Below are 17,151 nucleotides of genomic sequence, written 5' to 3'. Positions count from 1 at the left end.
TTTCAGGTAACAAAGATAAATTATCAAACAGAAAACTGTAAATTATAGCTGGCTAGCTTCGTATTTACCTCGAAACTGTACCTACTGGTTGATATGCACATTACCACATAGTTATATGACCAGCAAGGTAAAACAGGGAACATCGTGCAGTATTCAACGTTAAGCCTAAAATCCTCAATATTAAAACTGTATGTGCCTTAAAACAATAGAGACGCAAAAACCACGTGTTTTGTTGCTGGGTACCGAGGAGCGTTCAGAAGAACGTAAAGAAGTACAGCTGTAGGGGGTAAGAAGAAGCCAACAATGAAACGGCAGGGAAAGAAACAAGTTTGGCCTGGGTGAACAGAAAACTCCGACGAAGAACGGGGATAAGTGAGAGAGTGTGGTCCGAAAACGACGCTGAACGGTTTGCCGCCAAAACGTTGCTGGTGTGAGTAGGAAATGATGGAAAGTGTGTCCAATTCATGCATTACTGGACATATGAAAGCAAAACAGTGCATTTGAGGCTGGCCGCTATCACTTGCAAGCCCAGTAGAACGTCGATTATCCGGTACATGTTTAATCGACAGGCGGGAGTGAGAGTTAGAGAAAACTCTTCTAATCAAGAGTTTATCAAGTTGAAGTCCTTAAAAAATGTTCCATATTGTTAATGTACAATAACTTCTAATATTAAAAACATTCGAATATTAATATTGCATGTACAAAGCTGAAGCGGCCTGTTACCTGTGGAAATCGATTAACCGGAATGCGGCCGGAATGCTGCCTTTTTCACAAAGAATCAAATACACAGTGCGGCCAGACAGTTGTGCCGTTTGACACCCCTGCAATATACAATTTGCCGTATGCGATGCTTTCGCTACTCTCCGCCGTAGCGCTAATGTAGCTATAAAGGCCTGAAAGGAAAGGGCTTGTAGATGCTTAAATATTTGAATGTAGCGTACATAATTGCAGTTATTTCCCTTCCCACAGAGTGGGAAGCGTTATACACCATAATGCTTCATAGGTTCACATGGTTTTTTCTATGGAGGATTTATCGTTGTGTAGCATATCTATTATTCGACTGTCACTAAATGCCTCTATGAAATCAATAATGTATCATATTAACTGGTACAGCTTCAGGACACAGCAAATTAGAGCAATTTGTGTCAAAATGTAACGAATCGTGTTTAGGTAGAAACACAAAGGCGTCACAAACATTTTGCAGGCAAAAGAAGGGAAGATTGTTCCGGTAACAGACAATCTAAAAAAGCATAAGCTGCGAAGCACAAATAACTGATAAAATGCAGAAAACCAAATAAACTAAATAATAATAAAATGCAGAGAAAAGGCCAAAACTTTAAAATGACAAGAACAGGAAACCAATTGAACCGGACTCAGGAAATTGAAAACTCAGGAAATAAGATGTGTTTTCATTTTGATGGAAGGCTACCAAATGGAGGCTACCATAAAGGTTCTTTTTGATAATTCATTCGGCGACGTGTGAAATATGATGATCTCTTTAAATGATTAATTGGGATAGCATTAGAAGACTGCAACTATGGTTGCTGAGAACAAGCGAATATGAAAACAACTGATGAATTGGCCGTCAGTATATCTCTTGGTGTTCAAAAGAAAACGGTACGGATCTAAGCATACACAGAAGATATCCAACTGGAATTACGGATGTTATAAACATTGGACCGTAACATAAAAGAACTTCGACATTCACAACGAGCGCAAAGGTACGTAGATAAAGACAAGTTCGTGAAAATGGAAAGAATAATGACATTTGTTTCACATTCTACTTTCTATTTCAAAGATTCAACGGTTGGGCAGCGACATCATGCAGGCGACTTCACAACATGCTTCAGTTTCTTCAAATCTACAGGTGCAGGTTAAAATAGCAAACGTAACTTACAAATAAAAATTATATTTAATTCGTTTTGATGATTAACTGTAGATTACAATAACAACATTGTTCTTAGTGACAAGCGATAGGTAATATCGTGCAGGAAGTTAGTGTTACGTATATTAAATGAAGGAGTGACTAAAATAATTCTAAAGCATTATCAAAATCAGTTACTGTAGTAGTTTATAAGTTGCAAAGTAAACTATGCAATACGACTCAATTTGCAAAGGAATTAGAAATAAAAATCGAATTATAATAAATTCATAACAATTTGTTGAAAAGGTCCGTTCTTTTTTGAAAATGTCAAACCGATTTGATAGGTTGATTGCTATAAAAATGGAGATAATAATTAGTTATCCTCTTACATGTTCGCATCATTGACGTTCAACTGAGAACTTGAGAGAGAGAATTGGCTTTTTTTCTGTTTCCAATTTCGATTACACACAAGCGAATTGGGCGAATAGACTTAGTCATGGGAAGGAAAGGTTTGCTCTTACATGTCCGGTCAAACAGACGAATCTGATCAGCATTATTCCAGCGCATCGGTATTTTTCTTATGAATGAGTGAATCTTCTCACTCGGGTTCTATTTTGGTATTCCCTTGAAAGATACTTGGCCTTTCGGATTGGGATAATGTAAACAATTCGAACCATTCTCACCACGGATATACAAAACTCGAGGCCATCGAGTCTTTGTGGCGGCAGTTGGCGGATTTAGCGCTCAGTAAACGCAAAGCTATCGCCCGAAAAGTTGCCCGTTTGCTGTTCAATTGATGGTTAGTGGATTTGGGAATGGAAATATAATTATGTTGGTAGACATTTTTCTTCTCGCCATACTGGCAAGGTGTTCCAGTGCCGTAAAGTGTTCTGCATCACAGAGCATGTTCGAAGGTGAAGAATCAAATACAACAACCGACGATGGTTGGCATTGTGAAACAGTGACAACAGACTGTTTAATTGTGACTACCGTCTACTATCGTGTACCGGATAAGGAGTTTTCCATCAATTTCAACTGCAACGTGCCGCCGATTAGAAACGCTCATTCCGATAAAGTATTCCGCAGGGTCACTAGTTACCGCCTGGATGGAAGTGCCGCATGCAGCGAAACTGGTTTGGGTCTAGAGTATTTAAGTTTTCCCGATAAAATAAACCGCCTCGCGCTGGAAGGATACTGTTTGCCCACGCTCGGGAATGGCCCGTTTCAAAGATTCCGTAATTTGGAGCAGTTGGAGTTTACGGCGTGTAAAATACAGCACGCTATTAGTGATAGTTTTCGCTATCTAGCCGTATTACGGAAGCTTGTGATAGAAAGCAGTGTATTTACGACGATGACCCATGACGTACTGTTTCATCTGGAACAATTAAAAGAGCTCATCATTCAGCACAGTACTGGTATAGATTTTAAAGCGAGTGTGTTAGCAAGCATCGATCTGATCGATATGACGAACAGTACGGTACATAGCATATCGTCCATATTCGATCCTCTTCCAGTGATGTTAAAAGAAATTAATTTCTCAGATATATCATCGCAAAAGACTTCAAAACTGATACTAGAATCGCCCGATGAAGGACAAAGCATGGCGATGGCGCAACGTATTACGATGGTACAATGTTTGCTCAATTCGGTTGCGGTAAAAAATATGCCCCTGTTGGTGTCGTTAAATCTGTCGAAGAACTCGCTATCGGAGAGTTCTGTAGAATTGGTTAATTTGCCCGCGCTGGTGACATTGGTTTTGAGCCATAACGAGTTCGATCGAGTTTCGCAATCATTGCTTCCCGTTGAATCGCCTTTAAACACGATCGATCTTAGTCACAATCGAATATCATACTTAGATTCCAAAGCGTTTGAAGTAGTACACTCGCTACGGATGGTAAATTTATCGCACAATCTGCTATTCAACATGGGCAGCTTCCAACCGCATCCACGTCTCGATAGCATCGAAATCGATAGCAATCCGTGGGATTGTGCGTGGTTAAATCACAGCCGGTTAAAGAATCCGACATTCTTCAACATTCTGCGGTACCACAAACGATACGACACGCTTTCCGTGTGGGGTTTACCGTGCTTGTTGCCAACTACCGCAACGACTAAATTCCCGTCACAATTTGATCCTGAGCAAAGGTTGCCAACAATACACGAACCATTCATGTCTTACCCGGAGGGGAAAATTATGCCACTGGGCAAGAAAATATCCATCTATCAACCTCGGTTTACCATTGCAAAACCATTGAAAGTGATCATATCGATAGCGGCTGGAGTTTTAGTTTCAAACGTCATCATACTGCTGTACAATCGTTATCGGAACATTTTGCGCGAACCGTTCTATCGGTATCTATCGAAATCGCTCTCGGTTGGTGATGGTGTAACGGAAAAAAGCACTTCCTTCTGGTATGAAGTTCCCGTGAGTAATGACGCAAATGCAATTCCACTCAATAACATTTACGAAGAAATTTGTGAAGCAGGACCACATCGTGATATATACGACGCACTAAACTTCCAACGGGACGAGCAGCAGCAAGTGTCGTCCGATAGTGCTTCCGTTAGTTAGAAGTTCCGATACATACAATATACGATTGTGAGTACTATTATTTAATTGTGACGATCTGAAGACAGTATTAGTGTATGCAATACACCAAAAGTTAACGAATATTAAATTGCTCCATGTACAAACAAGAAAAGTATGCTGCATTTTGGGGGTTTATTGAATGAGAGTGATGAATGTATTTTTTTATTAGCAATAATTGCTTGCATGATGAAACGTACAACGGGTAAGTAGAGAGAGAGAGAATTATCAACTGCTTGTTTGATGACAAAATGATTATATATCTATTTAAATTGGTCTTATATTACCGATGAGTTCGTACAGTGTAGTTCATTCTAAACAGTTTCCATAGGAAATGTGTCTATTGCTAATCGGGATAACCGCACATTTCTGGCAGATCTCCACCAACTAGAAGAAAGAGTAACGAAAAGAAAGATTTCGGGAAATCATTTATACGCTGGCAAGATTTTCAACATACCGATACCAAGGAAGCAGGTGATCTCTTGCAATTATGACAACATTGACCGAATAAGCAATCATCTGAAGGTACATTACAAATGGTTTTGAATAAAGTAGCATTGGATTAATAAAAAAACAAAAGCAAAATAATTATACCGACCACAAGCGATAAGAAACAAATGACAGCAACTTTGGCGAGTTCTTCCCCAAATGGATCGTGGGGCGATTGTTGAAAACGTAACACCAGCATACAAACCAGTGTCAGCATGAAACATACAAATGACAAAATGGAGTAGATTAGCAGATCAGACTACAAAAGAAGAAGAAAAACATTAGAATGTTTTGAAAAGTAGTACGAGAGGTAAGGAATGATAAATACCATTAAAAGATTATGATTGTCCGGATTTCGGTACCACACTAACACCGATTCGCAACATCCATATCTGTTAGAAAGATTAAGGTGTGAAATTGCGATCAAAGTAACCAGTTTTGGTTCGACCCATCTTTCTACTGATCATATAAGAATACAACACATACCGAAGCGTTTCGTGCGTTTGAAACGAATGTAAACACAGTTCACATCGTGTAAGTCCGGAACGGTTCAACCAAAGCTCCAAACATTCCAGATGCACGTACTTCATCGAGCCTTTGCACAGACACGGAGATATCATGCTGCCAATTTTACACATCATAGGCGTTAAATAGGTTTGTTAATATGTACACATTTATGTGCAGTTTTTAAGTGTGCTTACCTAATTTCATCGTTTGAACTTTGGCAAATACGACACACTACCCAATCGTTGCTGCTACCACGGGGTTGAGTGATGCAAATATCCGAAAAGGAATGTTCTCTGCCAATGTCACTCGAATCGGACGATGTTTGTAAATCCTTTTCAGATAGCTTGTCGTTCATGGTGCTTAATACTAGAGATTTGTTCAACTTTGAATATTGAGTTTGAGCTAGGATCGATTTTTGAAGTCGAAAGTAAGTTTTATTTTGGGAAACTGGTAAAATAAATAAGTAATTGACAGAACAACATGACTGTGTTAACTAGATGTCTACAATTTGGTACAGTGGTGAGTAACAAAACAATGGTTGCTAAGATGTATGAACAATGGTGTTGTTAAGAAATGTCGTTATCGGTGTTGTTAATCCTGAAACTGAAATGCATAAACACTAAAGATCAAAAATCTACACCAGAAGTAGTCAAGATCTTTTAAGATCCAGTATCCAGTGAAGAATGATTCTTTCTTCAAATATTTCAAATAATGTCTCCAAAATATTTCATTCTTTCTAGCAACTTATCGCTTCGGATAATGAAAACTACTAACTATAATCCAAATACTTGTACAGTTGTTGTGATTTATGTGCCTGAAAGAGGTTTGTTTTACTTTAGTTTACGGAATAAACTTCATAAAAGTCCATACATGAAATAAGTGTTTGTTAAGGAACTAGAGTGGATAGATACTGGAAAAGCTATGGCGTTGGCGACATTTTTCAAGAATTATATTCGCTTGCATGTTGATTGATAAAGTCCACATAGTACGAAACCTTGGTGAGCACGCCTGGGTATGGAGCGATGGCACACGGTTTGATACTCCAAGATACGATGCCTACCTGGAACTCTTTGTACATCAACGGTCCACCAGAGTCTCCCTGCAAAGGCGAATCTCAAATTACAGGTAATCTCAAAAACTATAAATCCACTCCACTATAAAATACTTACACTACACTGGCCCTTTCCACCACCTGGTTCGGCTGCACAGATCTGCGTAGGATAGATGTGATTGCCGTGGATGAGATTGCATTCGTCGTTCGGCACTGCATAGTAATCGATCTGTTGCAAGGTGGTTTGCACCGGTCCTTCTGAGGCATTGCGACCCCATCCGACGAGCGTCACCACGTTGGAGTCTTGCGTGTCAATCTCAAAGAATCGTTTCGGCATCCGAACCGGTCGCACCTGTTCGCTGAATACCAGTGGCTTGCGCAACTTCAACAGGGCAATATCATCAATATAGCTGTCGGCCGGATTGTAACCGGGATGGATCACAACATCCTCGATCGCGTATATGGATTCGTCTTCCGTTCGCGAAATGTTCGTACGTCCCACCTGAATCGTTTGGTAAAGGGGCGTAGTGTAGTCGACACAGTGAGCCGCCGTTAGGATCCAGCGGCTGTTCAGGATGCTGCCACCGCACGAATGGCCACCGGTGGCACCACGCAGAGACACAACGAATGGGTAGTTTTCAATCGCTGCATCCGTACCGTTGACGATCTTACCTTGACCGAGCGAACCAGCTGCGGTGTGACAAACGAAGAATTGTTTAATCCGAAAACAGAGCAGAGCAGTAAAAAACATACCGTGCGCTAATCCGGCACATGCGAAAGACACTACCAGTAGCAAAAACATTGTGGTCACCACTTCACTTCCCAGACGCCAATAGACGGAGCTTGGAAATGCTGGCTAGCTTAAGTACGCAACATCATGCAGCTATATTTCTGATAATATAGCAATCGGTTACAGGCGATAGATAAGCGCGATCTAGTTTTAAACCATTTCTATTATACTTTTTGGTTTCTGTAAATCTCTATTGTTGATAATCCACCAATTGAGTTTTATTACGCTGGTAGAGAATTCTTATCTGATTGTGGAAGAAGAGGCAATTTATTGTTTGGGGAAACAAGGGGTAAACACTTTGCTACCTTATCACAGGCTTCCATTTCGTATCGTCACGCAAAAAATCTATGCTGTGTTTTTTTTAGAACAAATATTTTAAGTACGATGTAATGCAATGGGTCTTAATGATATCACCCTTCCAATAATCGTTCAAAGATGTTCAGAAAACATTTCGTCATGATGATAGCGAGGAATGATTAACGCTGAGACGTAAGTTAGCTGTTGGATCATCATCATGAAATTATGAAATATCTAGAAATATGTTGCTGTAAGACTAATATATGGATGGAAGACTGCATATAGTCTTGTAGTCTCGTCCACGAGATAAAAATGTAAGCTAATATTACTGAGTTAGATTTTCAGGTTTAGATGTGCATAAGTTAGATTTTAAACTAATTGTAACTTTAATGTAAAATGATTTATTAGTTACATCAGGATTTGTGGAAGTATTATTTTAAGAAATAAATTAAACCTGATAAAAACATATTTTCCAGCCGCAAACCCAGTACAAAGCTTTAAAGGGCAAAAGCTTTTGTATACAAATTTGTATACAGCATGACATGCGTTGAAGGGAAAGCTTTGTACCGGTTGATATACAAAAAGAGCCGTTTGAAATCGGTTTGTTTTGAAAATTAATTTGATTTGCGTTGTATTTTGTCTTAAAATTGCAATTTATGTAAAGCATCATATTGAACGGAAATAAATTAAAAAGATGAAGATAATAAAATGTTAGAATTAAGTAAGATTAAAAAAATCCTTTACATTTAAGATTCATATATAACCTAAACGGAAAATAGAGAATTTGCTAAACAACTACATAAATGGCACAATTTCAATGAAACGTAGTCATTAACGTTTGATTTCTTATGTTTGTTGAAAACGAAGCTCGTAAAGAGATTCGTTTGCTGCAAGCGTTACATCAGGCTTTACCCTGCCAGCTGTTCAAACAACTCACAGTTGTTGTATGAACTCTGGGTAACCACGACAATTCATATCGTTCTCGATTAGCTACGGCCAGTTCAATCGCAGACCAAAACACGTAAGAACCTACGGAACGTCTCCCAGTATGGCTATTACTGCACATATCTCAGTTATTATACTGTATCTGACAATGCTCGGTGTTTATAACGTTACATGGGCCAAGAAATCAAATCCGAGAACTTCCTCAAGCTCAATAGAAGATGAATTGGTAAGGTTTTTGACCCGTTGCATTCACTGTAAGGAAAACTTCCTCCTCTTTTTATGGCTTACAGTTTCCCATCTACGAGTGTGACGAACGAAGCCGGGACTGGACGTTGCGTTGCCTCGTACCCTTGACCAATGCGCAAATGTCGGTGGATCTGTGCAAAACCGGTGAGGTATGGTTGCTGCCGTTTGTACTCTATCAACAGTAATTTGAATCTTGCGAATGTTAGAACCCCGATCAGCTTTTTCTCAAACGTTGTGCTAAGGAATTGCAAATTCTTGGACAGTCCTGCCCTCAACCGGTTGCCGTTGCGGATATAGCTAGAAATATGCAAGTACACAAGCCTCCTCCCATGTCGCACGATTCGCCCAACATGCCGAAAGTTCCAAAGCAACCGTCTGCGGGTAGCAAGAAAGATAAATTCTCATTGTAGTTGTAAAAGGATGCACAGGTTTCAATAAACATGTGAGTACAGCAGAGAATGATCGACTGATGAATAAATTGTATGAGGCTGCACTTAGCGATCGTAACATAATACACATATTTTAAATTGCCCAACATCGCGCACTCCATCGCGGAGGTCACAAAGTCCACGTCACTCTATCAGACACGATGCAATATGTCATCACCGCGTGCACAGAACAGAACGGTCAATCAGTTACAAACAGAGGAAGGCATACGCTAGCCAATCGATGGAAACCATTTACCGGTGACAAGCGAGATGAAAGCTTACATTAAATGAAACGGTTGAAACGGTTTCACCATCAGCAGCCATAACCGTCACGAAATAACATTACCGATGGAATTTGCTCCACTTTTAAGTAGCGCACACATTGCCGAACGTCTACACGCGGGAGATACATCGAAGATGCGTGTTCCACGAGCATCAGTTTGTTGCGTGTACGTACGTTCCCTTACCGTATGTTGCTGCAAACGTGAGAATGCACGCACCGACTCCGAGCCCATGGTCTCGTGTTGGGGGTTCTTCAGCAGTGAGACTCTTCAGAAGTGTCACTGCCAAAAACGCATCCTGCATTATACGTGCACTGCAGCAAATGGTGCGTACGCATTTTGGGGTGGATTAGTTCGCAACTCAAAGGCCACCAGTTTTCCCAGTGTGTGGGGTGATGTTTACGGTACGCGAATGTTGCTGGCATGTAGCGTATCGGTTGTGCCGGCAGTACCAAAATTGCATTTCCGGTTTCCTGTTTCACGGTACCTGGTAGGAATGGTGCGCAGTTTTATCGATGTCGTTAAAAACTAATTATCGGAACGGTTGTTGTGCATAAACCGGAAGCAAGCAGGGAACGCTGCTATTTTAACTGTTTGCTTGTGTCCGGATGTATTAAGGACTATGTAAAACTGTGTATGTTTCATTAGGCTGGATTTATTGTTGTCCTGAAATGCCTTGCCTACATCAGTTTGAGTTCATGTAGTTTAATTTCACTTTATATTCAAGCAATTCTGAATTCTGTTCATATTAAAGTAGAATAGTTGAAGGTAGAAGAAAGTTAACAACAATTCTTTAAATAGTTTTCTTAGCAGTTTTAAACAGCAGATCTATCTTCGAAGTACCCAGAGCAGGTTCCAGCTTAAACAAATAAATTCAAACATTCTGTAAAGTATATGCTGGTAGCCGTTGTGTTAGTTTATTTACTGACAGACTGATTAACTGACCATTCAGACGGGTGGTATGTCAGGTTAGGCATCGCATGGCCAGCAGTAGGCCGGTCTTTTTAGAAGAAATATTAACTTTAAAATTTTTAAGATTTATATTTAAATTTGAGTTTGAATTCACTCTTCGCGTTTTGAAGAAAACATATGATCGTCTGAAGTACGAAGGCTACGTCAAGCATTGACATCTGCCCAAGAATAGATGTAATTCCTTACACCTCTTTCCGTTAGTAGCAAAAGTTCTCAATAGCGAAAAAATGTTAATTGGGTTATCGAAGTTATCGAACTGGTCGACCTTCCTTTAGTATCTGTGCAAAGTATAAGGTGGCAAAATAAATCTTCTATTAAGAAAACGTTAGATGGAATAGTAAAACCATTACCAAAATAATCGATGGAGATGAAACTTGCATTGTTATGGTCTCCACTCGTGGTCCTAGAAATTGACGTCCAAAGCGTCCTGGATGCAAGGATATCAATAAGCACCACATAAATCCTAATTAGGCAGATGAAGATTTTCAGCCTTCTGGAGCAACAAATGTTTTATCGGCCCTTCTACTCCATTATCACATCCAACGGAAACAATGGGATTCTCCGCGTGTTCCGAAAGTAAGCTGTACGTGCACCGAGCACTGACGATATCCTTTATCCGCCCTTCTTTACCCAACTTTAGAGCCATCCATCGGTTTAGTGTGTCGGGAAACGGGACACCATTACACGATGGTAGCGCTGGAGAGCGCGCGCTGGACAACAGTGATTTCGAGTCAATATTCGAGTGAAAGTGGAGCCAAAAAAAAAAAAACCCTTACCACAGATTGAAGAATGCGGGATCCGAATGGTACTGGGGATACGATTGGAAAAAGGCAACTGCCCAACGGTCGAAGGACTGGCCGACTCGAGTGGCAGATTTCGCTGACAAGAAGCGTTCGTGCCGGACGGTCCTTTCTTGGCGTTTCTTTTGCCGTCTTCCGGTGGCGGGGTGTCACATTTTATGGTCAACCGGAAACCACCAAAATATGGCGTGGGCGAATAAGTGCGTGAGTGCCACCGGACGTAAAGGTAGTAAAAAAAACGACCAGAACAGGAAAGAAAATTGGGATAGTAAACAGTTGATGGGGCGGGAGACACATGACACATTTGTGTGTGTGTGTATATGTATTGGTGTTGGTGGTGTTGGCATTTAAAGATAGTGGTGTTTTTAAGTGTAATAGACAGGATGACTTTAAGAATAAGCAGGAATCAGCTCTATATTTTCAATCATGATATCGTCTGCAGATTGTCCTCGTTTCTTAAAATTTAAATGATGTATAAAAAGGTGTGCTAAAGCATAAATGTATCATAACATATGATATACATTGTATTTGCTACTGTATGTGCCATTGATCAGCAAAAAGAAATCGATAACAATCAGAAATGCATTTATGAGATCCTTAGCATTCTCCATTCACTCACCACTATCATAGGTGACAGTCCGTAAAGCTAATGGTTGAATACCAGTAAGGATACCGTGAAGAAAAATGCCTGAAACCTCACACAGAACGAGGAAAATACGTGACTTTTCACGAGCTGGAAGCTGCCCATTGCCGAGACGGCGCTTCAAACCGTACCGAAGAAAATAAAGCACCCGTCGATACGGAGAAACAAACGGATCGCTCGTTAACGCCGGGCACAGTTTCGCATATTTCGCAGCAAGTGCGTGATGCTGGAAGTGGCCGTAAATTTGTGCGCTTTGTCGAACCTGGCATCCATTTGTTTTGTCGCAACCGCATCGCCTAACCGCCGCAACCGTAATCGTGACACAATCGGGCACGGATCCGTGTGTTGGTCCATGGTTGGTGTTGTGATTCAACTTTGCGGTGTGCCTTTTGCTGGTTCTCCTCCCGAGCTCCTTTGATTGACGGCTCGGCAATGTTTCAGCGATGGTTTGGGGTTGGGTCAGCGTTAGCACTGGCATTACAATTCGTGTGAAAGGAAAAGAACCCCCGGATGTCGTAGTGCCGTAGAGTGCTCATCAGGCTGGCTGGTGCGGAAATGCTAAGCAGGAAGTTCCTGTCTTACTGCTGGCTTACGTCCTGTTGGACATTTTGTGTCTGGCAGGTAGGTTTTGCGCTACGTTACCGGGCAATGGCCCCAAAATGGGAATGGCGGTACGACAAAATGATTTCTCATTCAATCAACCGGTAAAGGATACATGGAGGGTGTTTCTATTTTCGTCGTTAGGTTTAAGCAAGTTGTAAGTAAACATGTCGACCATTTCAAATACAATTTGGGTTTTTAGCATTTTAGTAACGGTAGAGGCTATTACATACTATATTTAATAACTGTAAGAACGCCCGTAAAAAATGGCATATTGTGCAGCTTGTACCTAAAACTACCAGCGACTCTAAGCGATATTCGATCTGGCCCATTTTCGAGCAGAAATTTAACACCGTTCAGCGTAACTCCTGCCACCCACCGGTGCAACGTGGCGCCCCAAATTGATAACCGAGGATAAGTTCATTTCGCTTGAACCTGCACCCATGAACATCGACCCAGCTTCGCCACGAACAAAGTTGGACAACATTTCGAGCGGAAATCGTTCAAATGGTAATTTTACACAGTATTGACTTTTGATCCTTTGCCAACACCCTATGCAATCGAATGCCTGTTTTGGTACCCTTTCGGAATCCTCCACCCCATTCCCGAGGTAGCCGTATGATGGATGACCAGATGGATTAGCCACGTTGAAGGATTCGATTACATGGATCGATTTTTATATTTTTGGCAATACCATCAACCGGCGGCGAGGGTTGGAAGAGGAATGTAGCCACTCAGTAGCAACGTTTGTTGTTTTTTTTTTAAGTGCAGCAATTTCAAACGAAACGTAATGGTCATCCGACCATTAGCAGAAGTTTGTTAAAACAATATTTATATTTGCAAAAAGTTTCATTTACTAAACTGTTTCCTTCATTCCTTTGTGAGGTACAGGTTGTTTTTTATAACTATAAGATTTCGGGGGTTATATCACTCTGAAAAAGTTGTTAAAATTGGAGATATAGAAGAGCTTATGTTCCCCGATAGTCGATCGGTTGATCTTGAAGATCGGCGACGCCTATCATTGAACAACCGGGCTGCACCCTAGCGGACAATAAGCACCTGCAGAAATATTCTGTTCGAAACATTGTACATTATAAATCCTTACCCAATAAACAAAAAAAAAAAACAGTCAGCCGTAAAACTTTGACGTCCATTTTTTCTTCGTTAGAACTGCAAGATGTCAAAAGTGAGATTAAATTGAGCACAAAAGCACGATTCTGAAAGACCCGTTCGGATTGTTTTAAAACAAAAAAAGCACGAACAAAGGGCATGAATTATCGAGCACTGGTAGAAACGACAAGATCAATTCAATATGTCAGAAATGGAAATTCTGCAAACACAACACAAACCTTAACATGCCTCTATTGAGCGGGCCATCACCGTTCCATGGTTTCCTGTGCAGCAAGAGCGGGGCAGGGGAAAGCAAGGATACTGTAAACTGTCGACCGAAGGTGCAAGATGCTGCCTAGGTTCAGATATTTCATGTCCGAAGGGTACCACGAACCGGGGCCTCGTAAGGATTCTGTTTGCTTTTCTATGAATTGACCGAAACCAGCGTACAGGCAATTCTAATCTTGTGACCAGCCCGGTCTTGGGATGAGGTGGTGCAGGCATTGTTCAGCTTTTATCATGCGAACCGGTGTGCCATTCATAAAACGATGTGCCTAGTATGCAGGTGAGCTCCTGGTCAGTAGCGGTGCAGAGTGTGTTTGTGGATGTGTGCATTGCAATTCAATCGATACCGAAGACGCAATCGGTACGCAGAGCCCGTGCGGACCAGATGGAGACGCATCGACCTAATAATAATGTCCCGAATCGGTCAAACGAGCTGCAGCGCGTATTGTACCCACCGCACCGGGCAGGCTTTATATTCCACCACTGAACTAATTGCACGTGCAAGCGGGAAGCGTGCGTCAAGCCGGGGTCGGTGTGGTCAACGTTTGATCGGGTTTTTGGCCCACTTCAAACTGCCTGCATACAGCGGGATGCATCTCCATGCAACCGGAAAGTGTTCGTGAGCCGCATTCTGCTACCACCGTTCAATGTCATCTACATCGGTCATTCTATCAAGCACCGGAACAATGGTTTGCAGGTGCACATGGCTTTCCGTGCCGCTTTCGGGCAGGTTTGTGTGTGTGTTTTGCGTGGAAAAGCGATCCCGGGATAAAGGAGCCGATCCCTGTCAGCAAAACCCCTGCTGGATGGCCGCTAGCCATCGTGCCATGATCTAGACCGTGCCGTGACATGTACGGTCGCGTTCTGGGGTGTTGATTTTTGCGGTTCACGCAACCATCAGCAAAAACGTGGACGTGGGAAAAAAGAAGAACCCGTCTCGAATGAAATTATTGATTAAAATTTGCACCCGGTGTTCGCATGCACTCGCGGTAGCATCCGCAGTGCCGCGTGATCGGAGCCTGGGAACGCATGCAAATATGAGAATTGGTTTGCCGCAGCAAAAGCAAACCATATTTGACGAGCCTGGCTTAAGTCCTAACCGCGACTGGAACAGGTTAGAGGCACGTTTTGAGGCACAATTTGCAATACCGAGTTCTGCCGAGAATGAATTATTTCCAGGTATTAAATTGAAAGCAAGAAAACATTAAAAAAGCTTATTAAAAATTATATCAAAATAAAATTCTTCAATTAAACTTTCTACAAAAAAGAATAAAAGTAAACAAATAGAAAATTTTCGAGAAAAAAGAAATGTTATTTGCCAAAAAATACAACCTCACAGGAAGAAAAGGACTGATAAAATGTAACTCAAACTGCACAGTGAAAGATTTCAAACGGATAGCGTTCAGTTGCAGGTTAACGGGGAAAAACAACCTGGAAAAGGATAACAAATTCTACAACATCTACAGGACGTAATTCTCAAACGTATTGAAATCCATCACCTGACGTGTGTGTGTGTGTGTGTGGTGGCTGAAATTGGATTCATGCTCCGCGTCAGGGACCCCTATTTCCGTTGTCACTGTTGTCAGTACGTGAAAATGTTGATTAACGGCATTCTTCTCTCAAATGGGGCACCGAGCGACCCTCATCTCGTTATCTCATAAATTTACATTACACGTATCGCGACCGTAATAATGCAATGTACCTAGTGTAGTGCCTGCCTGGAGAAGACACCGGCACCGACAGCTTCGTGACGTGAGGAGTGCTGTTGTTGTTGTTCACCGCCGTAGCTTCCGTCCGGACACGTCGGAAGTCGCACGTCTTCGCCGGTATGTTTCAGGTACGCCCGTTTCGACGTGCGTTTCGTTGCCGGTGCCCCGAACAGTGCACATCGATTGAGAGATGAGGGTTGTAAGTGGCTGTGTAAGGGACACCATGATTCCCCTGTTGCCTTCCGAAAGAATTTCTACCGGTTGGATGGTAAAGTTGATGGTGCAATCAGTACACAACACCTGAAACACAATCAAATGTATGTACGAATGATTTTCTCACACTGTTGCTCAGTTTGGTGTTTTTCTTTTTAAACTTTGCACAAAAAAATAAACGACAAAACGATTTCCGTTTTGATGAATAGGGCACAATCAAATCAGAGAAGCGAAAAAGGTTAAACAGTTTTCTTTTACGAGACAAGTTTGAGGAATGCATCGTACTATGTATCCAAGAGTTGTCAGACGCTAAAATTATAAAATGTAATCCATAAGCTTTAAAGAGCACATGGTAAATGAGCTACAAATAAACGAACAAGTTTGTAAAGATGTCTAAGATGATGTTAATATAAAGCCTTTACTGCAATCAAACGATCACGATCACAATCGCAATCAGATCCCAAATCTTGATTTCATCATTCAAAGTGCTTTTGAAAGCTAAAATTCAATAGACACAATTCACCACAAGGGTTTTAAGGATTTCATACTGAAAGAAGAGTGTGTTTTAATTAACCAAGCGCAAATTGCTCAGCTTCAGAATTCTTCATTTAGGTATCGAAGAATACAAGATGCGCTACTGCTTGGTTGACATAAGAGATCACGGAGACAGGAGATTTTTGACACTCCTCATTCAAGCTAATTCTGGTAGGGTAATCTCTGAACCAAGATCTTCTACATACTCTCAAAGGCAGAAGTGTGCTATGGGTAAAAAATGTCAAGAATAATTGAAAATGACAAGACAAGTTCTTCAGAGATACTAGTGTCTAAATGACAAGATAAAGACAAATAGTTAAGAATTCAGGAAATTAAGGGCAGAGATTCTTGATCCAGTAGTCACTGATTCTAAGGCGAGTTGGTCTCTTGCAAGCAGAGAACATCGGAAAGTTTCAAAGATATTGATCATATTTGATCTCAGCAGTCAACCAACTGTGGTAAGCTCTATTACCAATAAATTGTATCAGCAATATTAAATAAAAGTGTTTAAAAAGCGACAATTAAAGACCAATTTTTGTACTCGGATGATTTCTTTTCATAAAAGTACACAAAATTCCGCTAATAATAGCACATAATAAAATTGTAATATCTATAAAGGATGCATGTTTAAATATACGAATTAAATACGTTTTAAAAACGTATGAGTATCACTTCAAAAAATGGCAAAAGCAGCGCAAATGGAAGCAAAAAAAAAACATGTAATGCTGGTTTGTAAGCATTTGTCGCCTGCTCTAACCCCTCCAAATGGTGCGATGGTTTTGGTAGCATTGAGTGGCCAC

The 17,151-nt window shown here is 41.1% G+C and overlaps 4 protein-coding genes across 4 annotated transcripts; 2 read left to right on the top strand and 2 right to left on the bottom strand.

The window, feature by feature from the left end:
- Positions 1 to 3,215: 3,215 nt before the first annotated feature.
- Positions 3,216 to 4,436, top strand: LOC128713146 (uncharacterized). Its single transcript, XM_053808007.1, has one exon. The coding sequence runs from the start codon at positions 3,216 to 3,218 to the stop codon at positions 4,434 to 4,436; it is 1,221 nt and encodes a 406-aa protein (XP_053663982.1).
- A 329-nt stretch (positions 4,437 to 4,765) lies between these two features.
- Positions 4,766 to 5,802, bottom strand: LOC128714813 (E3 ubiquitin-protein ligase MARCHF2-like). The gene is made up of 6 exons (XM_053809693.1): positions 5,642 to 5,802; positions 5,427 to 5,561; positions 5,269 to 5,332; positions 5,050 to 5,199; positions 4,909 to 4,970; positions 4,766 to 4,838 (listed from the first exon to the last, which is right to left on the bottom strand). The coding sequence occupies exons 1-6, from the start codon at positions 5,800 to 5,802 to the stop codon at positions 4,766 to 4,768; spliced, it is 645 nt and encodes a 214-aa protein (XP_053665668.1).
- Positions 5,803 to 6,387: 585 nt separating this feature from the next.
- On the bottom strand, positions 6,388 to 7,300 carry LOC128715840 (chymotrypsin-1-like). The gene is made up of 3 exons (XM_053810758.1): positions 7,252 to 7,300; positions 6,617 to 7,188; positions 6,388 to 6,546 (listed from the first exon to the last, which is right to left on the bottom strand). Exons 1-3 carry the CDS (start codon positions 7,298 to 7,300, stop codon positions 6,388 to 6,390), a joined length of 780 nt encoding a protein of 259 aa, XP_053666733.1.
- Positions 7,301 to 8,633: 1,333 nt separating this feature from the next.
- LOC128713145 (uncharacterized) lies at positions 8,634 to 9,186 on the top strand. The gene is made up of 3 exons (XM_053808006.1): positions 8,634 to 8,756; positions 8,821 to 8,925; positions 8,983 to 9,186. Exons 1-3 carry the CDS (start codon positions 8,634 to 8,636, stop codon positions 9,184 to 9,186), a joined length of 432 nt encoding a protein of 143 aa, XP_053663981.1.
- Positions 9,187 to 17,151: the final 7,965 nt, after the last annotated feature.

Source organism: Anopheles marshallii, chromosome 3, assembly GCF_943734725.1.
Source record: "Anopheles marshallii chromosome 3, idAnoMarsDA_429_01, whole genome shotgun sequence".
NCBI classification, from domain to species: domain Eukaryota; kingdom Metazoa; phylum Arthropoda; class Insecta; order Diptera; family Culicidae; genus Anopheles; species Anopheles marshallii.
This window is presented reverse-complemented; position numbering and strand designations above follow the sequence as displayed.

Bases quoted from the DNA above. Each gene is read 5' to 3' on its own strand.
- LOC128713146 (XM_053808007.1), top strand. From the start codon at position 3,216: ATGACCCATGACGTACTGTTTCATCTGGAACAATTAAAAGAGCTCATC.
- LOC128714813 (XM_053809693.1), bottom strand. From the start codon at position 5,802: ATGAACGACAAGCTATCTGAAAAGGATTTACAAACATCGTCCGATTCG. The intron at 5,333-5,426 runs GTATGTGTTGTA...TCTTTCTAACAG, and splicing joins CAAACGCACGAAACGCTTCG to ATATGGATGTTGCGAATCGG. The intron at 5,200-5,268 runs GTATTTATCATT...CTTCTTTTGTAG, and splicing joins ACAATCATAATCTTTTAATG to TCTGATCTGCTAATCTACTC.
- LOC128715840 (XM_053810758.1), bottom strand. From the start codon at position 7,300: ATGTTTTTGCTACTGGTAGTGTCTTTCGCATGTGCCGGATTAGCGCAC. The intron at 7,189-7,251 runs GTATGTTTTTTA...GTCACACCGCAG, and splicing joins ATGTGCCGGATTAGCGCACG to CTGGTTCGCTCGGTCAAGGT. The intron at 6,547-6,616 runs GTAAGTATTTTA...TCGCCTTTGCAG, and splicing joins GTGGAAAGGGCCAGTGTAGT to GGAGACTCTGGTGGACCGTT.
- LOC128713145 (XM_053808006.1), top strand. From the start codon at position 8,634: ATGGCTATTACTGCACATATCTCAGTTATTATACTGTATCTGACAATG. The intron at 8,757-8,820 runs GTAAGGTTTTTG...TATGGCTTACAG, and splicing joins GCTCAATAGAAGATGAATTG to TTTCCCATCTACGAGTGTGA. The intron at 8,926-8,982 runs GTATGGTTGCTG...TGCGAATGTTAG, and splicing joins ATCTGTGCAAAACCGGTGAG to AACCCCGATCAGCTTTTTCT.